This window comes from Anabas testudineus, chromosome 6, assembly GCF_900324465.2.
Source record: "Anabas testudineus chromosome 6, fAnaTes1.2, whole genome shotgun sequence".
Classification (NCBI taxonomy): Eukaryota; Metazoa; Chordata; class Actinopteri; order Anabantiformes; family Anabantidae; genus Anabas; species Anabas testudineus.
In genome coordinates, this window is record NC_046615.1 from 6,462,080 (window position 1) to 6,489,461 (window position 27,382).

The 27,382-nt window shown below is 41.0% G+C and overlaps 1 protein-coding gene across 2 annotated transcripts in view; it reads left to right on the top strand.

The window, feature by feature from the left end:
- cdh13 (cadherin 13, H-cadherin (heart)) overlaps positions 1-23,997 on the top strand; it is a 168,284-nt gene extending 144,287 nt beyond the window's left edge. The window contains exons 10-13 of one of the 2 annotated variants that reach the window (XM_026364668.1): positions 773-915; positions 10,478-10,711; positions 13,315-13,533; positions 23,082-23,997. In XM_026364668.1, the coding sequence (XP_026220453.1) occupies positions 773-915; positions 10,478-10,711; positions 13,315-13,533; positions 23,082-23,182 (697 nt within the window). In that variant the 3' untranslated portion in view covers positions 23,183-23,997. Of the gene's footprint in view, positions 1-772; positions 916-10,477; positions 10,712-13,314; positions 13,534-22,372 lie in introns of both variants that reach the window. The other variant, XM_026364669.1, reaches the window with a different exon arrangement.
- The last annotated feature ends 3,385 nt before the right edge of the window (positions 23,998-27,382 follow it).

The following is a 27,382-nucleotide window of genomic DNA, read 5'->3' on the forward strand; positions in this document are numbered from 1 at the left end:
ACCTGCTATATTCACACTTGGGCTCAACAGGACATTGCACAGACTTTATCCTCCACTGTCAGCAGCTACATTTGCATTCTCACATACAGCTCCTCTGGGTAATGTCTGGATAAGTTCAGGGTTGCATTGCATTTCTGAAAACAACTTATAAGTGCAGCGAATGTTCTTATCTCATCGCCATTCAGCTTCATTCATCATTTAGCTTGGGATGTGTATATATGTGCATAAATATGCTGTAATCTTTCAACATCTTTCAAATGTAGTCATAAATGCACATCCACACACACACATCTACAGAAACCAGTGTGTTCAGATGGTGAAACCCTGTAAACTGGATTTTACTAGTGCTGAAGTTAGATTATGGGCTTTGTTGTTGACTTCGTTTCATTACAGCCTTTTTCACTGCTTTATCCCTCATAAGACGCTGAAGCCGCCTGTTTGTAGACTTTCTGATGTGAAGGGGCCTCATCAACTGTGTAGTGAGTGTAACTCAAAGAACTGCTCTCCTTTATATGGCTGAACAGAAAAAATGCAACTCTTTAACAAAATGCTGCATTTTAGCGTGTAAAAAAAGAAAAAGTTCCACTTGTTTGTTTTATTATTGCCCTGTTTTTTTACAATAAGCATGAATCGGGAATTTAGTCAAGTAATAACTACACTGTAGACTAAAGAGACAACTGATTTCATCTATTGGTGCTTCTATGGTTAAAACTATACCTTACCTTTTTTTTTTATTACTTTTACTTATTTTATTTTTTTTACTTTCTCTCAGGTATGCTGTTCTGCGAGACCCAGCAGGCTGGCTGAGTGTGAACCCAGTCAGAGGAACTGTCAACACTTCAGCCTCGCTGGACCGCGAGTCTCCTTATGTCCATGACAATAAATACACAGCTGTCTTCGTCGCCACGGATAACGGTAAGTCGCAGATGCGCCACAAGAAAATGAGAGAAGTCAGTCAGACATGAGCAGTATGTGACATATTTAAAATAATTAATAAAATTTAAAAAAAAAGGTTGCCCTCTACATATTTCCTAGGAAAAAAGTATTTGATGCAGGAGAAATAAACAATGTGACACCATTTATTTTTAAAGTGTAATATACCGCTGCATCGGAAAATGTCAACAGAATCTAACCATAGAAAGTTAACTTTTAATACCACTTTGAACAAATATGATATCATAACATATTTTAAGTGTTTAAGGATTCTGCTTCTTGGAGTGCTGAAGGTTTTACACAATAGATCATTTGCATTTTCCAAAGAAATGCTCCTGGGTGTGATCAGTGTGTGAATCATTGCCTCTGTATATTAGTGCATGGAGTGCATGGACATGGAGAGGAAAGGACTCACTCTGTCTGTTGGTTTCACCTGGCCATAGAGAAACTGTCTTTATCCCGTGGTGACAATGGGATGCCTTAAGTAGCAGTGCCTCTGTCGGGCCATACGGTGGCTGTTTGGCAGCGTCAGTGGAACTGCTGCTCTGAGACTTCCAAAGGCACAGATGAAAGTGTCGAGAGCCCTGGCATGTCAGTCTTTTTCTTTCTCTTTGTTTCTCCCTCCATCTCATCATCACTTTGTGTCTCTCTATCTTTTTGTCCCCCCCCCCCTCTCTCTCTCTCTGTCTTTCTCCTTCTCCCTATCAATCTATCTGGGCTCCTGTGCTGAGGGAGATTCTGACAGATCCATTAGAGGAACTGAGAGATTCTATTAGTAGGCAGCAGAATAGCACTGTTGTGCTGGGGAATTCGGCAGCCTTAGAAAGATGAGCGCTGAAAGAGGAGTAATGATGGGGGAGGAGGAGAAGGTGGAGGAGGTGGAAGGGTCAAGGGAAGAAGAGAAACAAATGGACATAAAGGGAGATAACAGGAAAAAGATATAGAGCCAGAGGTGTGGGTAAGGAAGAGGTGGAGAAGAAGAGAAATGGTGAAGATTATGAGTCGACAGGGCAGGGAGTAAGATTAGTGTTGGAGCCAGAACAGAAGCAGGGTAAAATGATACAGCTTGGGCTTATTATAGTTCTGTAGATAGTAACACCTAAAGTTAGAACATTTACCCTGCGATTTTCAACTCCTGTCATCTATGGCTTATGAAATCCCTGTGAGACTCACATCTCTATGTGTAATTTGTGATTGACAATTATTTACGTAGCTACCACCACCTGCTGCACTATGTGTGTCAAAACAATGCATGTAAATTGCTTTTTGGAAACTGAGCCCTCATTGCCACATCGTTATGTGTTGTTGTCTTGTATTGGTGTAGTTATATTTAGGGCTGACTATAAAATCTTCACACTTTGTAATAAGAACTGGAACTTGGTCATAACTAATTATGACAAGCAACTGTCAAGTGCTAGAAATTGGCATCAAATGTTTGCCTCTGAATTATATCACTGTAAACTACAGATCTTCTGAGACTGGTTGTAATCTGTACCCGTGAACTCCCTAATACTGCCCTCATCCATGATGCTAACATGCTAACCAATTTATTAGATTTAATGTTTATTCACCATCTTAGCTTAGTGTTCTAGTAATGTTTGCTAGTCTACAAAAAAAAAAAAAAAAACTATCTCTAAGATGTAAGAGGTGAGACAGATTGGATGCATTAGATGCTGTTCTAAGGCCACAGTTCTGTCTGGAATAACCTACAAAGATGTTGGTGAGGAGTGCCTAAAAATACCTTGAAAACTTTAGCACAGGATGTAATTTGTGTATGTCGTACATGGGCTCATGGTTGAAATGAATGCTGCACTCTGCGTTATTAACAGGAAAAATTTGCTTCTTTCTTGTGGTATTCTGTACAATGATTGCCTGACAACCCACCTATGAAGGCTACCAACACAATGTCCATTGACCCGTACATGTCCATCTTTATTTTTATGATGAGCCTTCAAATAAATTCTTAGTGTATCCACATTGCACTGGAGAGTAAGTTGCTGTGGCTACTAAGTCTTGCTTGTTTAACTGAAGGGTCTGAAATATGTTTCTTTGCCATGGTCAGGTCCCATGGCCAGGTTAAGCCAGTTGACCTTGTGTGTTAACTTGAAATGGAAAATGTACTCTTGTTAAATGCTTTGCATGCTTAGCAACAGATTGACTGTAGCTCCCAGTTAACAGCATGAGGACAGGTCAGCTGGAGCAGCCCTCCAGGCAGCAACAGATGGTGAACGATGGAGCGAACATACAACAGGGAAGGAAGGAAGCTAGGATAAAGAAAGAGAGGATGGAGTGGAGTCAGAAATAGCACAAAGCAAGAAGGGAAAGAGAAAGTGTGATGAGTGGAAAGAAGAAAAAACTGAAAAGTGGGAAATAGGAGAAGAACACTAAATCTGGGGTTTAACAAGGTAGTAATAATGACGTTGATGTCAAGGTCGGGGTAACACCTAAAGTTAGAACATTTAACCTGTGATTTTCAACTCCTGTCATCCATGGCTTATTAAGACTCACATCTCTATGTGTCATTTGTGATTGACATTTATTTATGTAGCTACCACCACTTGCTACACTAAGGGTGTCAAAACAATGCATGTAAATTGCTTTTTGGAAACTGAACCCTCATTGCCTAGCTGTTATTTGTTTCTTAGAGTCTTGTGTTTGTCAAGGTCGGGGGTCATCTCACCTGGAGAATCGGCAGTAGTCTGGAGGTTGCACTCTGTTGCCATAGCAATCCACTGCACTTGCAGGAGAGGCCAACAGAGCCACGCGTCACTCCGTGATGTGTGAAGTTGTAGACTTGAATGAAGGCTCAATTGTCGCCGTGGCTGCACCTGCAGTGCATGCGCGTGTGTGCGTGTGCACACAAATCTATCTGTGTAGTTACATGCACTGGTGCTCGCAGTCATCCCTGCATCTGTATTTGCGCACGTGTTTCTGTTTCTGAGTTAATGACAGAAAAGCCGTAACCCAGTTTTGCCTGGGCAGAGACACCTGGCAGGCCGGTGGAGCGACACGATATTGTTTGAAGAGATATTGTTCCAACCTGAGCAGTGGGCTTGACGGGCTGTTTATATAAACTCTCATCAGTAGCTGCTGGTTTTGCATGCCAACAAATTCTCTTCTGCTCTCTGATTCCCCGCCGGGACGCCAGCTGTTCCCGCATCTTACCCCCTTCTCCTTCCTTCACATTAGTTTTTGCATCCAGCGCTGGCTGATCTATGTGTTTTCGTGTGGGCGGACTGAAGTTTTGTGTTCATCCTGGTTTTTAATGTCTTTGTCGTGGTACATGCAGTGCCTCTCTGGCCTGCCCCGGCGCATCCACTCACACTGCTGTGTGTTGTGGTTTAATGTTTTCTCCGGCTCCTCATTTAAATGTTAAACCGCCTCCTGGTGGGAGCCATTTGTCATTGGGAGGCATGAATACATTATCAAAGCCCCAGCCGTCTGAAACACGGCAGTGTACGCACACATACCCGCACACATGCAATCTTATGTTTCTGCTGCCACCGAACCTGCTATTAAAAACTCTTAAGTTATGCACAAAAGAAATGAGCAGTGTTTGTTTTGAACACATGGACGCACGGAAGAGCAACTTCCATTTACTGTAGCTTCAGAGCTGTGTGTGTCCGTCTGTCTGTCTGTCTGTCTGTCTGTATAACAGTGAGGCAGCCTCTGCACAGCCAAAGACGGCTTTGTTAATTACAGGAATATTAAGTATTACACACACATACACATTCTCAGACTGAGCGGTGTGATAAGTCTCAGCATTCATCACAGTCAGATCACATCCCCTCTGGTTTAAATCAAAAGCAGGAGGCAAAAGGAGAGAGGGGATGAATTCTAATGGGTCACAGAACAAAACTCTTTGGTGCTCACATGGATGTAAAATTAAACTGTGTGTATGTGTGTGTTTGCAGTATGTGTGCATCTGTCCATGTCTCTGTGACAGGGCCGTATAATAGGTTCATCATCTCTTCCCTCAAAAGAGAGAAAGAGACAGATAGCGGTGGCTGGCTGTCAGTAGCAGAGGTAGCCCTTTTGTGTGTGTGCGTGCACACCTTTGTGTGTCTATACATGTGTCCGTCTTCGTGTGTGATTTCTGCCGTTGTGCTGCCTCATTGCCATACTAAGTACTTGGAACCAGTGTGCCGCTCATTGTCGTAATGGACTGAGTAATTTTCCTGTTTCAGGCCAGCCCACATACAATGGTTTCACTGCTAAGCGTCTGTCATGTCACCAGCACACAGTGAGGCGGCCTGGCAGGCTAAATGCAGATAGATAGACTCATGTTGTGCCTTTAGCCAGCTGTGATCACGCTGCCTCAAACTGCAGGGAAATAATAAAGCATGATGGGCTACTGTGGCAGCTCAGTAGACCCATATCCTCTGTCCTAGAGTAGAATAGAAAGTTTTTTGTGGGGATGAAAGTCAGTGTTTACAGATAGCTGAGTCTTTGAGTTCTCCGGCTTTGTCTTTTAAATATATAATGAAACTCCGCTAAACCCTAATTTATTGATGAATCTATGTTTGATTAATAGGGGATTTGGGACTGAAGTGTTAGCAGATAAAGGCATAGCGAATGCTAGATCGGCTATGACTGCCCGCTGTAACTTGCCAAAGAATCCATTACACCGTAGCCAAGAGAGCAAGAGCGAAAGAGCAGACTGTGTCTAATAGAATGGTAAATATAGTAGCGCCAGGCTCAGTTTCAAGGAGACAAAAAGAGAAACATGGAAGGCAAGGTAAGGAGAACGGGGGAAATTAGGACAGGACAGGATGAATTAAGTGAAACAAAGGCTTTGGGGTTTTGACCAAAACACAGTTATATGATTTCTGGAAATGTTTACTCACCACTTTCTTTTTAAGGTCGCTTTTACTCCATCTATATATATCTCTCTCGCTCTCTCTTGGCAATCCCTTTATGAAGGCAGCCAGAGAGGTGAGCAGGTTAACTACCTTGCTACCTCATTTTCTTTCTTGTTGCTCTCCTTTCAGAGATTTAGCATTTTTTTACAAACATTCAACACTTTGTTTTCCTGTGTTTCATAACCTGTCTCATACTGACTCACAGTTGAAAATAACATTTCAATGTCAATGTTTTTTAATCATTCTTTTTAGGGTTACAAATCTTTTTGTTCAAAGTTTTGAAGTTATTATTTAGTTATTCAAATATACAATGCTGCTTTTTTTTCTTTTTGTTGGTATGTGTGTCTCAGATTGAATTTCTGAGCCTCTTTTCACAGGCATTACTATAGAAAGACCTGTGCAGAACCAAAACCATACTTTTTACATTCAAAAATTTCAAAAACATTTTCAAACCGTTTTAATTCTGTGAATTCACTGGTAGCCAATCCACATGTGAGACTCACAGTAAGAGCCACATATCAAATCAATGACTTTACCAAATATGAAAATCATTCAAATGTATTTTTCCTTCCCTCCCCTCCTTTGTCAACTTCACTACTATAACACATTTACCCCAAAGGAAAAGACCAAGCGCCAACAGATCACAGACTTTATAGTCTGTACCTTGCAAGGGTAATAATCAGTGCACTTCAAACTGCTGCTGGTCTCGAACTTGTCTTTCATTCCTTTTTTTTTACAACTGTGGGAGGAGAGAGTCAGACAACAGGAAACAGACAACAAAACGAGATAACAGCAGAAAGTGACAGTAAGATAGAAAGAGAGCATCAGCCTAAAGCCAAAGTGTTGGGAGTGTTTGTGTTGTAGATGGAGAGATATAACGGGAAAGCGGGGAAGAGAGAGAGAGAGCGAATGCTCAGCGTGTAGCCTGTAGCTGTGGATTAGTCCTGACGCCCTCAGGAGTCAATCAGTATGCTTGCTCCTCTCATCTCTTGGCAGAGGGGAGACTAAAAGGGCTGTCTTACTGCTGGCCAGGGGCAGGTGGAGGTGTTGAAGGAGTGGTGGACAATGGAACAGAAGGGCAAAGCCTAAAGGAGGAGGTTGGAGGTGATGCACTTGGCCTTTACGGAATTTCTTCAGCTTACATCCATCCTGCAGCCAAGTGTTCTGCAAAAGTGCTGCAGCGTCTTTTGAGTGCAGCAGCAAAATGTTGGATTGAGCAAATGTTTTTAACTTGTACTCTTTACGGTCCATTAAATATACTATACAGTATATGTTTGTCATGTGCAAATGTAGTGTACTCCCATTACCGGCCAAACTGGCTCGCAGCCTCTGTTCAGTTTAATACCGCTGAGGGACTCTGATGGAGACAATTAAACGTAATCTCACTCATTAATTTGTGTAATTCCTGCTCTGCAACCAATTTATCAGAATCAAACCCCACTTGTGTAGTTAATTTTAGCTTTGGACTGTTACAATTTTTTGTGAAAATAATATAACATTAATTATCTCATTTGTACAAAAAAAAAACTTCCATTCAATAGAAGTTGGTTAGTTGGTTATGTAAATTAGAAAACTTTCAGACTTCATTGCTGCAACTTGGTTAAACCCTTAGAAGACAGTGGAGGCCTTTAGAATAGAACAGTGCAGGGTTTTCTGTACATACAGTATGTATTTTAGCACAGCAAGCAGGATGCACAATGTTGAGGCTGACTGGGATTACACTGCTAAGCTTGGAGTTGACCACCAATGAGGAGAAGCATCCTATAATAATGGAAAGTAGGGTCGGACTGTGCAGAAAAATAAATACACACACTATAGCAAGCAGTGCTGCTTTATCTATTTACAAACATGGTGCAGACATTTATGTTTCCCGGGACTGGACTGGGACACTGTTGCACTGCAGAGCACGTCCCACCGCCACGTCTGTGCTTCACTTCTCATGTCCTTTTAGTGCCTAACGTGCCACAATGAGTAGACATCCGCAAAGATCCATCAAGTCTCCCCTTCTCCTTTAGAAACCCGTATTGTGTTTAATCACAACTTTTGCATGACAAAGAGGTGTGAAGCTGAGGCCAGCAGACAAGCTCCATTGATGCTGAAGCAGGCTGAAGGTGACACAGGCATGACGCAGTCGAGACGAGGAGGAGTGGGAGAAGAGAGCGGCGGCGAAACAGAGTGATTAGGTGTGGGGAAGACAAACAGCTCCATTTAAAGCTAGCCAAGCACAGAGACGTCCTCCCCCACTCTCATATCGGTTCGCATTTGCATCTTTTCACTGACAGGGATCCGATCCCCATCCTCACTCTCTCGGCCTCGTGTCTCGAGCGATAATAGATTATCTAGGGCCTTGCCTGAAGAGCTACTCTCTTTGATTTGCTTTTGAACACAATTTCTGCCTGTTTTTGCTCAAGTAATTCCTCTCTGCTCTTAATCTGCTGCTGATATTTTCACAGCTCTACTTATCTAAAGTATATAAGTCCTGGTTGCTGTTTTGTTTCCATTGCTAGACTTCATGCAGAAATCAGCCGAGTACGGCGATAGCATTCATTTCACGATTATTATACGGTAGAAATGCTGAACTCGCTACCATTACATTTGATTTCTGCATCTCTCACAATCACAGTCTGTTGATGGTTGTACAGCTGCGAACGAAAATAAAGTTTGGAGCTCAGCAAACAAACAGATCATGATCATTATCTGCTAAAAACTCAGCAGTTATAGATACGATTTCACGGCAGATTGCCACAAGGAATCTTAAACAGAAAATATTTGAGTTGCAGGTGAATATATACAGTATAGAAATATATAAATATCTGCTTCTGCCATCCACCTTTCATTTCTCCTGTTCCTTCTGTTCTGACTGAAAATCCTAGGTAGCGACTCCCAACTGGAGTTTTTATAAAGGGAGTTTAAAAATATCTGATGAAAGTATATTTACCACCCCTACTGCTCCTGTTCCAGATAAGTGAGAGTATTATAGACACCCACACGTTTAAGAGTTCCCCCTACACTTGACCTTCGCTATACTCATGTATTTACACAAATAATAAATATTTAGCACTTTGATACTTGTATCCGACGTCCCGCAGGAGGGGTGTAGCAGCCTGTGCAGCAGCTGCTCTTTAAGAGTTTGAGTATGAATAAAAACACTCCATGTGAAGTATTTCCAGGTGTAGTCCACCCTTATTTTTCATATTGCGCATGCTATGTAGCTACATCATAGTGCATGTTTACACTCATACCAGACTGTATATGACAGCAGAATGAAAGACTATGCTAACGAAACACCTGTGCTGCTCCTGAAGTTAATACAGCAGCGTTCATTCTGCAGCACTTGTCGACTCATAGTTGAGGGAGTGTAACGAGGTATTGTAGGTCAGTCTTGTCTTTATGTCCTGTGCATGAAAACCAGCAAATGTTTAATATGAATTTACTTTAAATAGAACAAACTAGCTTTACACCGCAGTGCAAGAACAACATGTCAATCTTTCTGTGTCTTTTGGCTACATGGAACATCAGCTAGTGAGGATTTGCCAAGGACCTAAATCTTCTAGTACAACATGATATTCTATATGTTAGCATATATTGTTGTTTTTGTTTTTTATAAATAAATAATTCAGCTAGAGACTCAGATTGGATCAATGAATGGATACAATCATAAAGCACATTGTTTGTTAACTATTCATATCTGTTTACATTAATTGGAACAGATTTACTTTGTCATACTTACATCCTCATCTGATGCATCTATCATACAATATATTTGAAATGTAAGACATCCTAATCATTTAGTCTCATTAATTATTGTTTTTTCTTTTTTTTGTTACCTTTTCCTCAAAAACCTCTTGTTCACTTAATCAGCGTCTCACAGCAGGAACATTTACTGCTCACTGTAGCTTTCTCCAGCGGTTCCATAAAAAACACAGCCTGAGTTTCATTCCAGCATTACCTGACATTTATGGCACATATATCTTGACTTGGGTTTTTTATCCCTCTCTGCCCTAAATTGTCCACACATTTTTTTTTTTTTTTTTTTATAATTTATTTTTTGTTCTTGAAAAGGTGGACGATACCAATTTTCCAATTACAGATCTTGTCTTTAGGTGTTAATTGCTGACTGACCTCTGGAGCTGTTGTGAATGCTGTGTGGGATTTTTAATAACCTCTAATCGCAGTGAAACAGAGAGCAGTAATAGAGAGGAGCCAAGCTGCTTTTTAACCCAGCATCCTTCAATAAGGTGTAATCTCACGGAAACATAGAAGACGGCCGTGTGCCAAGTCAAAATGCTCTTTTGCAAAATGTGTGCCACTGTGATTCATGCTCTTCCGGTGAATTAACATTACACATGAAGCAAAATGTGGTTTTGTTTTGATTTGAAATAAATGAGGTAAAATTACTAAAAAAAAGTCGGACGGATCTTATTAAAGTTAGAATGATTTGAGTTTGCAAAAGCTTAGATTTAATCGCAAAGCATTTTAACATTGCAGAATGGAATAATCAGAAACACACCATGCCTTACTGCAGCCACAGTGTATTATTGGTCTTTCCACATCTTCACAGATCATTAGGGTTCACATTTTCAACACCATCCACATAATAGAGCACTAAATTTCACAGAGTGAATCAATAGAAGATTTCTACTTCTCTACTTCTCCTGAAATATCTGTTTGTGTGTTTCCAGGCAGCCCTCCAGCCACAGGTACCGGCACACTGGTTATCCATCTTGAAGACTACAATGACAACGCTCCCTATATAGTTCCATCGGTAGCCCAAGTATGTGAAGACGCTCATGATATGAATGTGGCCATAGTTGGCGGCCGGGACAAGGATCTCCCACCCAATGGCGCGCCCTTTAAGATAGAACTGGGAAAACAGCCTGGTCTAGACAAAACATGGAGGGTTACCAGGGTCAACTGTGAGTATTCTGCATGTTTCAAAGATATTTTGTAGTCGCTTTATTTTGTGATATTCTGTACTAATGGAGTTGAATAGAAACAAATGTTCCACCTATGTAAAAAAAACTTTTTCAGAAGGCAATAAATGGTTCACAGAAGTGTCAAAAAAAGCCCACTTGTTCACCAACAATAACTTTAACAGACAGCACCGCCAAACAGGTTTTAGCACGTCGCATGTGAGTCACTTCTTCTTTCCTCGTATTGTGTCTTCACTATTTCTCTTTTCACCAAGAGCTTTGAACCTGTTCTCGCAGAGTTGTGAAAAAGCACCCTGGGGAATGGAGGAGAATAAAAATAAAAATTCAGAAAAAGGACTTTTGAGAAGGGTGAGAGAAAGCTGCCAACGCACGGAAGTAAATTTCATTACAACTATATTGAGTGGTCACTTTACCCTTTGGCTGAGTGATTTTTGTGGGTGTGCGTTAATAAAAGAGCCGAAAGAGCAGAGACGTCTTACCTGCAAATGCTCGTACAGATCACATGATAGGGATGAAAAGAAGAATGATATAAGGAGGAAAGTGGGGAGGAGGATAGACAGACAACCAAGACATTGATTCAGGGTTGCATGACCGACAGCGCTGTCTGTGTGTGTTTGAGTGACAGAGCAGAGCTAAAACCTGCCCAGAGGTATTAGCTGTGACTGACAGCAGGAGAGGGAGGAACAGACACTCCTCAATCACCACTGCTGGAAGAGACAGATAGGGCCAGCAGAGAAAGAGCCCAGTCCCAGTGAAATAGACTGGCGCTGTGCTTGCCTGCATGTGTGTGTGTGGAACCCAAGGGTAGGAGGTGTTGTTGGTGGTAATGCCTCGACGGTACAGTACATCTGCCTTTGAAAATAACTTTGCTGTTTTGCATGTCCTCACATGCGGCCGCTCATTTGAATTCCTATCGCCGCAGTTGTTCTTTAATTGGTTTGTGGACACTGACTGATAATCCTAACCGCGTGCTTTTCAATTAAATTTTCAGAAATTATTAATGATGGCTGAAGATTAAAGAAATAGCGTGACAGGGGAAATATATTTATTTGTTTTCTTGCGTGGGACAAATATAAAATTACCACTAGCGGCCAGTTAGCTTAGCATAAAATTAAGACTGGAAACTATTTTCTTAAAAGAAAAAAACTCAAATAAATAAAAGAGGGAACATTATGAATACAGATATTTTAATACAGGTCAAGAGAGGTTACTGAGTCATCTGATGAGATTGAAAATTATGTGAATCATATGCAGTAGCGTCTGACCTCGACCCAACCCGAGTGAACACCTACGAGACCAAAGGATGTTTTTTCTCCAACAGATTTCCAGAGACTCTAAAAGCACTGACGTTGTTCTGGTTTTTAATGGAACAACACTGTAGGTTTCAGCAGATGTACTGTATGTGATAATAAACACAATAATTTAACAAAGAAGAAGAATCTATGAGTAGTGACAGGGAACTGACAGTGTTGTTGATTTGACTGGATTGAGTAAGGCATTGTTTCGTTTTTTTGTTATGCAGTATCACCACATTCAAAGTATTTCCACACAGAGCTGCATTCATTTCTCACCAAGATCTTGTATTGATGTTGGGATCGGACTGCTGCGTCCTCACTTCCATCATTTCCTTCTTAAATCCTAAATGGGATTGAGGTCTGGACTCTGTGGCGGTTCAGAGGCCACGATGTCTCATGCTCCCTGAACCACTTTTTCACAATTTGAGCTTTATGAATATTGGATTCTCATCTTGGATACATGCCTAGGAAGAAAACAAAGAAGAAAATATCTATTGATGGAAAACCCTGGTTATTCAGCACTCTCAGGTAGTCGGCTCACCTCATTGTGTTGCCCACTGAAACATATTAATCACTGCAGTAATTATCCAATGCAAAGCTCTTATTATTTGCTTAGAAAAATACAGGTAGTGTGTTTTTTTGTCCAGGCAGTGTAGTGTAGCACACAGCAGGGACCAAATACAATATAAATTACATTGGTGCTTGAGGTCGGCAGAAACTATGGGACATTCTGTATATCACCCCGCACTCTGGCATAAAGAGATCACACTGATGAGCCAGGTAGGGGTGGTTTGTACAAAGAGCAGCCTTGACATTATGAAATATATACTGTTACCCACAGTTGCCTTGTGACATTGTTTTAAGCTCACAGTCGGACAATGTACTTTTTCTAATTAAATAAAAAAAATAAAAGTCGCCTAACATGGAAATAACAGCCGTGACAGGCAGGTAAAATGTGCCACGTTGGATATTGTGACACATTTTGTAGCATGAACTGAACTGGCGCCAGTATTTTCTCTTAAGGAATTTCAAAATGTGATGCAACAAAATGTAACAATCTTATGCAATTCATGCCGTGCCAATGTTTGTCACTTCAGTAGTCAGGAATGGCTTGGCAACCACTTACTCAAGGCTTACAAGTTTTGTGCTATAATACACATATTTAGTTCTGCTTTGGAAAATATAGGCAGCTGTTAAGTCAGAATAGAGGGACAATGCAATACATGCATGATAGGGGATTACTGTCCATCCACTCCATTAAACCTTCCTTCTTCTGTGTGTCCCCCACAGCCACACACTCGCAAATCATGCTGTTACACAGCCTGAAGAAAGCCAACTACCAGCTCCCGTTGCTCATCACTGACTCAGGGGTGCCCCCTTTGTCTAACAACACAGAGGTCAAAGTTCAGGTGTGCGTCTGTAAGAAGAACAGGATGCATTGCAGCTCTGCCCACTCCCACCGCTCCAGCTTTCTTGTGCTGCTCGTGACACTCCTGATCGTCCTACTCTGTAAGTAACAGCACCACCACAGCACACCAAGAACACAAGTTTGATCCTTGGTAAAATGTGGATTAATAAGGACACAATGTAGTACAGTGGCTGCAATTTATCATCAGTCAAAAAGAAATCAAACAATGGACCATTCCTAGTTTGTACTTTTTCTCTGACTATTAAGCCATTAGCAGTGGCATGAATAATTCAGCCTCCTCGGTTCACAACACAAACGTAATGGAGGACGTCCAACAGCTAGTTTAGCGAGAAGAAAAATGATTTGCAACTTTAAGGGGCTCAGATCCAGTTTTCCCATCCAGGCTTGTGCTTGGTAGTTTTTAGTCAGGTTCTTGTGCTGGAGTGTGAAATGTTTCACTGAAACTCATCAGGAAAATCACAGTCATGCCTCGCTGTCTTTCGTCAGCTCTCTATCTTCTCTCTTCTTTGCCTTGTTCTTCTGACTTCTGTTTTTTTTGTCTCCCTCACATGTCCTGTTGATCACTCCCGCTCCTTTCTCTCCACCACTTATTGCGCTTTTGCCTTTTCTCCATTTAACAATCAGCTGCAGTCTTCCCATAATCCTTACAGCTTACAGGCCAAATCTCTGCGTCTCATCTTCTCATTTTCTCTCAGTGTCTGTGAATCACCACATCTAGCAGGACCCATCGATCTTCCTCTAGGTATGGATCAATCTGTCCATTGATGCATATCTTTTCTTCAAACGTTCATTCATAGCAGGTGATTGTGGCGTGTGTGGGAAGGCTTTGCTTAAAGCAGTGCCTTCAATTCTTCTTGTTCTCTCATGACGCAGTCACAGCACTTAGTTACCTGCAACTTAAAACTCATGATTCACGGGACCCAAAGTATTAAATTAAACTGACATTGTGCACCAGCATAACACAGCACTCCAGCACGGATGGACCATTAGTCGCGGTTTCACTGCAACACACTAATCATGAACGTAAGCCGGTGCTGTGTCAGCATTAGTAGGCAAGCAGCCACATCGCGGGAAAGTTTTATGGCAGCAATCCTGAGATCATCCCAGCTGGATCTGTCAGTTAGCTTGTCACGCCCTCTGTTATGGAGATATTTTGTTATATGAGGTTGTTATGGCAGCAACTGGAAAGCATGATATTTGGTTGACACGTCAAGATGACATTAGGCGAGTCTTTTCTGCAGATGTGTTACTCTGAACGACAAGAGCTGCATTCATTACTTTACTGTAAACAGTGCCGTGATAGACGGTGGCATTCATTAACCAAATAGATGCTCCAGATTGTCGGGCTGCCTGGTCCTGCGCCCTTGTGCATGTCCATTCATTTAGATTGAAGTATGTTTGCTTACTCGGAGCAGACGTAAGAGCGAGCGGCGTTACCCTGGAGCTGGAGGTTGGAGATTACAAAAAGAGAGGAAACAGAGGCGAAGCGTGTACGTGTGCATGTGTGTCTCTTTTGGGAGTCTCAGACAGTATTACAGCTGGGCTACAGAGGTTCTGCACAATTCAGACGCAGAACATCGCTACACACATCCACAGATACTCACACGCGCACACGGGTGCCCAGGGAGATGACTCCTGCTTGAGCTCATCACAGAGACCTGTGCTGGGGGACAGATAGAGGGGACTGATCACTGCAGTGTATAGTCAGATAGTCTGACAGAGAGGTAGAGAGGATCCTGTTTCAATTCCCTTATCTTCAAGCTGAACTCTGACCTTGCAGGAGAGAGATGAGCTGAAGGAAAATGAAAAGATCCAGAGGGGAAGAATGGGGGGGGGGAGGAGACAAGAATAAAAGTGTGGAGATTAAACTCTTTAGCTGTTTTGTTCTGTTTTTGCCCACCAGGCTACTAACCTGCAGCAGGCATCACCACACAGCAGTAAAGTTGTTTTATGTGGTCGCATTTTCATTAGAAATGAAGTAAACATTGACAAATCCTCAATGTATTACATTTATATCCACCCAATGTCTGTTCCTATCTTAGTAAATTCGAAGCACTTGTTTCAGGATGGATCACGGTCCTTCTAAAATACTGAAAACATCAACACTGACTAGAAGCTGGAACATGCAATATTGCACCTCATGCAAGAACCACTCATAAGAATATGCTCAACGCTGCATAAATATGTGACTAATATAACTTATGGCAGTCACCCAGTTTCCTATAATAAACACAATACCATGTTCTTCATCAGTTACTAATAGGTGTAAATTTAGATTTTGGGACATCAGCTACAATTCAGAAGTTTTTCCAAAGATTCTCTCACTCTGACAGCTGCCTCCGTGTCTTTTTTGCAGGTATCTGCCATGGAGAACATCCTCCATTGCACCTGACATCACCTAGTGCAGGCTGTAATCTCTCCCTTGTCTAATATCTCCCTAATTGTCACATCCTCTTGACATGAAGTCATTTTTTACAAGACCTCACTCTCCATAAGCTGAAGGCTTAGACTTCTGTTTTTCATATACATTCATTTTTAATAGTGTTTCATTGCATAAAAATAAATGAAACATTTAAACAAACTGTTTTAAAAATAGATGAAAGATAGACAGAATAAGTCTATCATAACAAGCACTTCAGTTCCATATTGCATCTGAATAACCACAGTCCCCTTAAAACAAGTGAAGTGATTCATATTTGTATATTTTCTACAAACACAAACAAGACAGAATGAGGCAGATTAGTCCTCGGGTCTCCGTAAAATGGCAGAATGAACCAAGAGAATTGATGAAACAAGTTGATTGTTGTTGAGGAGAAAGAAAACAATCATTTCTGCCTCGCTGACAGATTTCTCTTGTTGTGTGCATCTCCTGGAAGCTGCAAGGAAAAGATGAGTGGGTTTTAAATTCTACACTAATCCCCTGTTACCATGGTGTGGAACAGCACTGCTGCTGCTGCTACTGGCCTCAGTCGGCTCTCTCCCTTCCATTCGTCCTACCGAACCTCTGCACCTTTTACACCAACTCCTTTAACAGTGCCCGAAAGGAAAGCCATGCCCTCACTGGCTTTCTCTCCTAGCTCTCAGCCACATAACAATTCACTGGCACTGCATTTTCAGACCCTTAGAGGCAAATAATATACCTGCACAGCAGAGAGGGAGGGTGAGCATGTACCTGGGCCAACAAATACTGTGTCTTCTAATGCTTCCTAGACCTTTGTTTACTGTTGCAGAATAGGCAGCTAAACCCCAGGGCTTTGCAGGGGCCTACCTTCACTCCTTTTGTGATCACTGTGTCGTAGACATCCACTAGGCACACGTACGCAAATACACAGATTACCATAAAGCAGGGGACAATTACGGCATTATCCTACAGCCCTGCAGATGGAAATGTAGCACATATATGAGTCAAAGACGCATGCACATTTAGTCCTGGGGTGTTAAAACATCCACTTGTCGCCTGAGATAAGATTTCCTAACCGGGCAATCTAAGTGCAGTCGGCACATGCTCGCGTAGGCTGTGGATGCACACAAAAAGGACAAGCTACTTATATGAAGGATTCCTCATTTTAGAAGCAATTACAAGCAGGAATGCTCCACTTTATCCAGCTCACAGGTGGCAAACCAACACAGATGATCACACTGCCCCCTATCAGCGCGCGTGTGAACAGCAAATGCACTATCTCTCCTCAGCAGCTTCTCTGCTGCTCAAAATGAAATTCTCAGAGCTGATGATGTTTGGCTGGCAGCAATAAGGTGGCCAAGATGGGGCCCCATCTAAATAACATGTGTGTGACACGCGCGGTGTCACACAGGTGATGTGGACGTTGCTGGATCCACAGATGCTGTGTGTGGATTTAGCTTATGAGGAATGTGAAGTAAGGCGATAAAACGGAAATCTCTAAGGTAACGGATGATGATGCTCTTACTTCTCTCACATACATACACAGCACACATTTCATCCCACACTGGACCAATTCCGGCTGCATGTGCTCAATTTAGGAAAGTCTACAAGCTCAAACTGCAGGCTAAAATCTTCTCCATGCTGGATTACAGGTTTGAGCTGCAGATTGTGTGTGCAGTTGTAATACACTGCAGAGAGCTGCCGCTCTCAGTGTTTCTCTCTAATTTCGGCAAGAGTAGTAAATGTAATTCCACGAGTAAAAGGAGCAGGAGTGAGAGGGCGGAGTACAAACAAAGCATTTACTATTTAATGCAACAAACAGCTCCTAGCCCAAATGCCACTAATTTACCTCCATCCTCCCAGGTTTTTTAGTCCACACTATTCCTCCTCTCTGATTCTTCGCTTCGGTCTGACAGCCACTTTTCCTCTTCCTTCTACAGCTCTACACTAATCCCCTCACAGCTAGAGAGACAGGATGTTTAGGGGCTTATTTACTTTGGTAGAAAAAAAAAAGAAGAAGATTTTTTTTTTCACAGCTTCCTTTGAAGAGACCTCATACCAGAGTTATGTGTATGGTGGAAGGGTTGTTTCTGCCTTCAGATCAAGCTGTGAGGGTTTTTGATCTTTCAAGTGAGATAGAAAGTCACTCTGGGGTATTCAGGAGAGGTGCATCATTTCTTAAAACAGATGTCTATAACCAGCACAGCTACAACAACATAGTAGTGAATGTTTAGATACCTTAACAGACTACAGGATGAGCTATTGATCAAATGTATAATGAAGTAAATACATATGCGTGATACAAAAATGTAGAATTTCATCACTAGTCCATAATTTAAACATCATTAAACATCGTTATTCATATTAATATGTAAACTGTACTTGTTAAATTTGTAAGTACCCTAAAAATTGTCACATTTGCTCCAGCTGTAAATGAATTATTTGTTGATCATTAGCAAGTGAAGCTTTAAGGCGTCATAAATTGTGCATGAACATAAAGTTGCAGCACTCATGTTTTATGAATGATTTGTTGCTACATTTGTTGGTACATCTATTGAAGAATTATACAGGGACATGCAGGGATATACAGCCCCAAATCAGAGGCCGACAAACATGAAATCTGTAAGGCAATGTGAGTCATTCGATGCCAGAACAGGATGAGGCAACATGATGAAGGACTGCGTGATTGTTATATATTCTGGAGATGTTATGTATAAATACAGAACCAGCCCTTCATTAGACAGCTGATATTTAGACCTGTCAAATGCAATGCAATAATAACAATCTTTGCATGCTGTAATATCATGTTCCAGCTCCTGGACGTTGGTATTGTCTATTGTCTGATGTCATATTTTAATGGAACACTTAAATGAAATGCAGCCAGATTTAATGGACCTCTTAGTCCGTCACATGTGAAGCCTCAAAATCTGGATTTGATTATGTGAAGAAGTCCATCATAAACATTTGTATTTCATACACATGTAAAATATAACGCTGCACTTTATTGACATGTGAAATCACACGTGTATTAGCATAAAATAGTGTTTACTCCAACAGAGATTACAGTTTTTACCTCAGCCTCTCATTGTCACTAGCATCACCATAAATTACCTATTCACATGTTTTTTTATTTTTATTGTACAAAGTTAACTCATTGATCATTAAATACTGACTCGGTGAGGCTTATTCATTTTCATTATATTCAGCGTTACCCTGACAGCCTTCGTCTTCCCCTGTAATGTTTCTTATTCATGCTGCAGTGCTGCTGTTTTTGTCTAGGAGCCGTGACATACCTGGGCTAATCAACTGTCACCCTCCTCTCCTCTCAGCAATTAGAAAGGCAGGGAAATGGTTACTGTTCCCTCCAGTGACCTGTTTGATTCTGCCTCGCCTCCAGCAGCTTGTTAAATTTACATTTTACGCATTAAGTTGACGCTTTTACCAGGACAGACTTATAATAAGTGGAGACGGTAAGCTAAGTCAACACCAGTGAATGGCTGTGTGATTCTCCATCAGGTCACTCGTGTACTTGGTGAAAGGAGGTTCGATTCAGACCTTGTTCCTTTCTGTTTGATGCTGTGAAATAGAAATAGTGTAGGTTGATTTTCTGGCACAGGTAGCTGACAGAGAAGGTTGTGTATTCACAACATGTACAGGAACTGTTAATACAGGACCTGTGGGACTTTCTCCAAGGTCAGCTGTGAGAACATTATACTGGGTGGGATAAATGTCACACTCTACTGTATATTTACCGCTGTGCATCTGTGTGCGTATCCATGTGTGACAGGTTTATATAGATCAACAACCACAACAACAAGCAGGAAGAAATGTAATGTCGCAGAAACCACGATAAAACCTCCTCTAGCAGGAGCACAGCGTGGTATTGTACTGTAGCTACCACCGCTAGCTGTTACAATCGAGCCAATCTAAGATTATATTCTGTTTATCCCCGTCTTCCTCTCTTTCATCTGCTCCTGACCTATGAGTTGATACACTGCGTCTGTAGGAGATGAGGTGAATTGATTCAGCAATGTATTTTCATGTCAAGGTCTTAACGTTTTAGCCAGAGGGGGAGAATTTCCTCTTTTATATATCCAGTTTTTCGTGTGAGGTGAAACAGGGCTGCCAGAGTCTCATTAGATTTGCAGAAACCAATATCAGAGCCTCGAGTGCCTACAAGTGTTTCTTGCCTTTATTTCATTTTTTTAAGGCAACATTTAAGTCTGAGTGTTGTGAAAAGGGGGCCATTAGAAGAAAAACAAAGCACAAGGAAAAAATCAATCAGCCCCAGCCCCACCTGTTCCGTACCCCTCCACCTTATTAGATATTCAGCCCCATTCGGGCTCACTCGGCTCCCATCTTTTTTAAAAGCTTACAGTCTGAGTGTCTCGGAAAATTATAGTTCACATTCATCAAGATTGGTCTCTAATCTCATCGAGAGGAAGCGAGATGTGGAGGGAGGGAGCGAGCGAGGCAGACGTGGCGGAGAAAAGGGACTGAAAGACATATTGGCATGTCAACAGTCGGCTCCTATGATGAGTACGTCCGACTGATACCGTCAAGTTATCAAACAAAGCACACGAGAGCTGTGACCACACCGGAGAGCAACAGTGCGACCCACTCATGCACTCACAACATAAATACACAAAGCATAAAGCCCTTAGAAACACATACTCTACAATAGCTATGACAAATTACCACCTCCAGATGGATTGTTTTGACCACATTTGACTGTATGTTTTTGCTAGGTTAGCAGCAAAATGCAAGACTTCAAGGTAAGTCTGTCTATTAGGGCACAATGCAAACGGTCCACCTGATCCATTCCTCACATACTGTGTCTGTGCACTGAAGTGTTGTACTTAGAGTCTCACTAGCTGCAAACAGAAGTAACCTGATGTACCATTTAGAGCGTGTACTTTTACTTGCGTATGAAAATGAATGGGTACCTTTACTTGTATTGGGGTGTTTTTCTCGACAAGTACTTGCACTTTTAACATGAGTGTTGAGTTTACGTACTGTACTTTACCTCTGCCTGGGCTTCACAGTGTGTTATGAAAAACAGTCGCAACAGGGATTGAAATTTTAGTCCTTGTTATTAATAATGCTCACTATAGAACACACCACAAAAAGGACTTTGTGCACGAAAGGAGCAAAATATCTCAACACTGATTGTCTGACCTTCATTTACCTCCTGTTCTCCAGAGTGCACTCGTTGTAGTAAATGCACTGAAGTGCTCACAGCCACAGTGAAGTGCAATTTGAATTTAGCAAAAGCAAAGTGGCTATTTCCAGAACCTGCGGCGAACAGTTGGGTAGTAAGTGGCCCTACCTGCATATAGCTATTTACTTACCTTAACATTTACTTGACTTTTGATTTTCTATACAAGAGTTTAAAGACAAAGCCGAAATCCGACGCAACCTTTCTAATCCGGTCGTACCGGCAAACAGATTGAGGCGGGGGAAAAAAAAGGCGACAGGAAAAGAAAAAGAGGCATGAGGACGAGCGAAATGTCGAGCAGGACTGAGGAGGGTTTCTGTCAAATACCCAGCCATCTCCAAACATGTCAGAAATAGGGGGCAGACTAGGAGGAGATGGCTGGCAGAGAAGCAATCAATAAACTCTCCCATTTCATACTGCACTCTGTGTGTGTGCGTGTGCATGTGTGTGTGCGATTGCCTGTGTTGTATCACATTTCAGACCAGCTCGTTGTAAACAATTCTGCCAGACTGATGAGACAAACCTTCACATTACCAGAGAACATACTCTACCCCATGTTTTTTTTTTTCTCTCTCTCTCTCCTTTAGACTCATACCAACCCCTGCATCACTAGGGGAAATAGAGCATCCAGAATTAACATACTGAACTGCATGTTCTGTGATGCTTTGAAGTACATAATGTAGGTTCTCGTACAAACCATGTTGAAATTAGCTGAGCTGAAACAGATTTTTCAGTCCAGGCTCATTTGTTAAACACGGGGCCGTATTTCCTGCTTCGGAGCCGTCGTCAGCACCATAAACTGAACTAATTCTGGAGTCAGAATTGAGCTACTGTACAAGTTAACACCAGGACCCAATTGATCTTCATTGTACACACTCCAGACAGTGTCTCTTGATGACATGATAAATCAAAAGCATGCTGCTCTTCTCTGTGGACTGTCTTCTTAGAGAGTTGCTTGTGTTCAGTGATATTGATCGAGCCGTCCGGGGTCAGGAGCAAGGTACATGCTGACACACTTTCACGATGGCCTTTCACATTAAAGCCAATTACTTTGTTGGTACAGCCTAAAGGTGGCCTACGAGTGAGCAATTAGAACTTTTCTCGTTCTGTCCTTATTGAATCTTTATTGATGTGGTACCTTCACTTGTCCTTTGTAATTGATTGCGATTGATCTGGTTCAGTGATAACCTTCACTTCACAGTATCTCCTGTCTTTTTTTGTCTTTCCCTGCACACCCCTCCTGTCCTCTTCTCACTTCCTCTTCTCTTCTTCTTTCTTTCATCTCCTATTCTCCCACCAGGCCTGTAGATTGTGCCGAAACCTCCCGTAGTCCTTTTTGCAACACTGAAAAGCAACGACTTATCTCCCCCACACAACCCAGGCTTAGGAGAGGAGAAGAAGAAGAAGAAGAAGAAAAAGAAGAAGAAGAAGAAGAAGAAACAAGAAGAACTCTTCTCACCACAAAAAAAATCAAACAAGAAAATAATCACATTCCCCAACCGTACGACTGCTGTATAATACCACTTGGCGTTTTTTAACAGATTTCTCACTTATCCAATGCCACTCTCGTCTTCTTCTCTTCATCTTCACTTTCCTTGTTGCGTTTGTCCCTCTCCTCGTCAGTCCTCTCTCATCTCATCTCCCCTTCTATTCCTGACTCGATTTTTTTCTCTCCCATTTGCACATTATTAATTTTATTTTTTTTTTCTGAAGTTTTTATTGTGTTTTATTTTGGCACCGCATTTATATCCGCTGGCAGACAAGCAATGGGGGTTAGCAGTGCTCATGGCAACATGCCACATGTGCAGGAGATACTTGAGACAACATGAATATTGATAACATAACAAAACATAAGCTCTAAATGATGTTGGACCTTACCTTTAAACCTCTGGTCTTTCACCACAGTTCATATGAAACCGCTCTCTCTCCACCCCCAGATTTCTTTTTCTGCTCCTACCCACATTTCTTCTCATATCTACCTCTGTTCCTTTGTTATCTTTTCACCTCAGCTCCATCCTTCCTTCACACAGACATGATCACCTGCCACTCCCCGTTTATCTATCGACCTCTCCCTGTCTCTCAGTGGGCCAGGGAACACTGCAAAGGCTGAGCTACCATCCTGGTTGGGGACGAGCGTTGGATTTATTTTTTTTTTGTTTTGTTTATTTATTTTTTATGTTCCTTTCTTTTCTTGTCACAGACTGTATTTGATCTTGTTTCCCACATGAAGTGGAGAGAAAAAGCCTGTTTTCTTTTCTGCAGTGATTGTGGTCTTTTAGGACAAGGCGGTAGCCATAAGCCTTCAAAGTCAGAAACTCTCTGGAGTCGTTTCTTCGATTTGCTTCTTTTTATTGCGTTAGTTGTCATGGAGTGGAAAACAGTATATCTTTATAGTAACGGTGTAAACCTTAAAAAAAAGTACTATTATATAAATATTTTATTTTTTACCATTGTATAAATATACAGTATTGATTAACTTATGTACTTTGATTGCAAGTTTTTTGGTCACCCACACAGTGAATAATTAAAAAAGAGGAAACATTTGTTCTTTTCTGTGAAACTTCACTATTTCTAATGCTATTGATGTGTTGACTATTTTATTGTAACATCTTTTTTATTAGTTTTTCTTTTTTTTATTGTTTTTACCTTAGAATCACTGATTAAATTCTGAATCAGGAGTCTTCTTGTGATGACTGCGTTTAGTTTTCATTTGATCTCCCATCAGTTCTGCTCTGTCCTATTCTCTCTCCATCTATTAGTCACAGGAAGATGTGTAAAAAGTGGTTTTGGTGGATAGTTTTTGCCTTTTCTCTCTTGCGCTCATCAAAAAGAACGTAGTGTGTGTGGGTTTTGTCTGAAAGACCACTATAAAGAAAAAGATGACATTTTGAATGAGTTACGTCTGTCTTTTGCACTAATTTAATAAAGCCGTTACTGAAAAAAAAAAAAAAATCCACAATGCTGTTTTGAAAATTGTGTCTTTCATGAAATGCCATGTGGGAGATGTGTTAGCATGTGTGAGCGTTACTTACCTCTTAGCATTTTTTGACTTTAGTTCTTAAAGGAATTGTTTGACATTTTGAAAAATATGCTTATTAGCCCTTCTTACTGCAAAATAGATGAAAAAAAAATCAATATAACAGTAAGTTTGTCTGTTAAATCTGAAATCACAGGAGAAAGTTAGCTTAGCTTAGCAACTGGACACAGGGTTATCAGCTCTATCCAAAGGTTACAATCATTTAGATTATATAAAAGAGTCTGTCACACAGCGCCCCATAAAACTGTGACCTAATATTGTTTATTTAGTTTTCATTATTTAAATTCAATTAGCTACATGCAGCCTTTGAGAATCTACCTTGTACTAGTGAGACATACACTCGCTCCTCCCAGCCAGCTCTTTAGATACTTTTAAGAAATAATATTTAATACTATAATTCAACAGTCCAGCAGCTGTTCTTTGACTGGTTTAAAAACCTTTAGAAAGGAGCATTTCTGCACTGCTGCCAGGCTGTTCAGTGTGTCTAGGTCATCCACATTATGTTTGTGAGTATATTACTGCTAAAAACAAATGTCCGAAAATATAATACTCTGCAGCTTTAACTAGTGAGCTACAGGGTCGCTCATAGGCAGAAATGTTCAGACTTCGTGCTAAGCTAACTGTCTCCTGGCTGTCGCTACAAGCTTAACAGACAGGCAGGAGTGTGATGATAATAGTCTTTCCATCTAAATCTAAGCACTATGTGCTTTAAGAGATTTTAAACCACAGCAGCATCTGGACGCTGGTTACCTGACTTGTTTTCAATGACCCGCTAGTGAATAGTTGTAACATACATGTAACGTTATTGGTTGTGATGTTCTTGTTCTGAATTTCTTATGATCATTTAGTAATTAAACGATGCTATCTCTGATTTTTCATTGGATTTTCAGTCAATATTTTTTATATTGACAGTAGATTAAATAAGCATGCATGATGTGAAAGTGGTTACTTGTAGTGACAAACCTACCAAGATATATAACTGTGCACCCCTGATCTTAACAGTGCATCTTGGTATTTAACTTCATCTGTTACCTGTAGTTTTAGTTTTACAGCCTGCAACTTTACTATTTTCTGCAGTGGTTTCACACAGATACCAGACTTTCATTTTCATCAAAAAATAACACTATAGTATTGCTACATAGGACAGAAGGCAAAGTTAATGTGTAGCCATTAAACATAGTGAAGCATCTAGCAGCTAAGATCTAATTATTTCTTTAAAGAACTGCAAATCAAGCTAAAAAGAGAGTGAATATTTAACATTAATCGTATTGCCAGAAAAATGGCTCCAAATAAATGCTAATTTAAGTGTTTTTAGACTTTGCTAACTCAATTTCTAAACTTAACTTGCTCTTTCTTCTAATCTAATAATCTAATCTGATTTGTCAAAAGTCCTTCTTGATGTTGAGGTTTCAAAAGGCAGAAGCTTTTCTGCTCGATTACTGAGTTATTATTAAAGTAACACATAGTTTTTACAGAGCAATTTATAGACATTGTTTTTAATTATAGGATTTCATATAAAAAGCACTCTGCCCTTGAATGTAAACTAAAAGCAATATTCTTTCCAAACACCTCAGGGTGCCGGTATTGCTCATAGGGATTTAAAAGGTCAGTCACGTAAGCCATGTTTACATGTGTTTTAAAAAAATAATCAATAAAATCTCTGATTACTGTTTCTAAAAAGCAGGGTTTTCACCTCTCTGACACCAGTGCAGAGAGACTGAAAGTGGTCAGATATGATGAGAGCAGCTGAGAAGTGAGGCTCTTTGAATAAACTGTAGGAGTGAGGAGGAATTTTTAATCAAAGTACACCTTTAGCTTTATTATAGAAACCTGTACTTATACTGGTGTACTGATCATTGCACGTACAGTGGGAGTGAAGAAACATATTCAGAATCTGATTATCAGCTGTTTTTACTGTCAAAATTACATTAATGCATTTGCTACCTAGCCCAGCACAAGCTATCAAACATTTGTTCGTTTAAGCCAGGCTGTCAAAATTCACCTGTAAACGTATTCATCTTCTGTGACCACGGAGTGGCACAGTGTTGAAGTTAGGGGGGGCTTTGCTGGGTCCATGGACTTAAGGGATACCATCTGTAACAAAAAAGCAAAAAGAGCTTGATGTTGTTAGAAATGAAGAATGAGTTCTGTTTCAGGTGCCACTGGAGTTACAACAAATAAGTCGCTGGCAGCTTGATAGCTTTGACAGGCACAGAGTTTTTTCACGCTCCGGTCGAAGCTAGTGAGAGCACAGTCTTGAATTACAGCGAACTAAAAGAGATCTGGTAAAGAGTTTCAAAGGTTTCTGGTGGTTAAGATGTGTCTGATAGAACTGGTAAAGGTGAAGCCATTATGCTTCTTCAGAAAGTCTAATAGCCCAAGAGACAAAACCCACAAACTTGTGTCAGAACACGGCTGAGTCCAATTTCGGTACGTTTCTACCTAACCCTAACCAACGATGAGACATTCGCACCCACTTCAAACCACGACTGACCAGCTGCATGAATATGAGAAAGGCGCCGGGCTCTAATCTCCTCTCTCTGCCTCTCTCTTTTTGTTTTTGTATTTCTATCACTTTTCATCTGAATAGCCAAGTGCAACACTTTGAATGTCTTCCAGGGGGAGACCATCTGAAAAATGTACACTGTTATCCTTATACTTGAATAGCGTGACCTCTCCCGTCTCTATATGACTGCCAGCTTTACGATGTGCCTTCCAGTGTGGTCGTCTGGAACCGCAATAAACTATTTTGATTCCCAGTATAGTTGGACAACACATTACACATGTGCTCTTCAAGCATAACCCAACTGTGATGCATCTAATGTCTATTCCAGCTGGAGCAGGAGGAAACAGTCAGACAACGAGTGTACCTGTTCTCACCATATCACAGACAGACGGCCTACCGTATGTTAACCAGAGTTTTAAATGACTTTTTAACTGACCAAATTGAGAATATCACTCCATAGACCAGATAAAAGCCTCTGTATCTCCCCTCGTATGCAGCAGGATATCATTCTGCAACAGTATGATCTGTCGTCCATGAGATTTAAAGTCAAGGATCTTCGCTTTGATTGTGAGTGCAGTGTGGGCCTTGCTGTGTTTCTTTAAAGTGTCGTGTCCATTATGTTCTAGTAACCACTAAGGGCAAGGGGAAAAAAAGGAAACTCACACTTGGTGTCTGCTTTCATTTGATGCTTTAAAATTAAGCTTTGCTGTGATGTTTCTGCCCCCTGCAACTTCATTTCTGATCCTTCTGCTAGTGGAAGCAGCTGG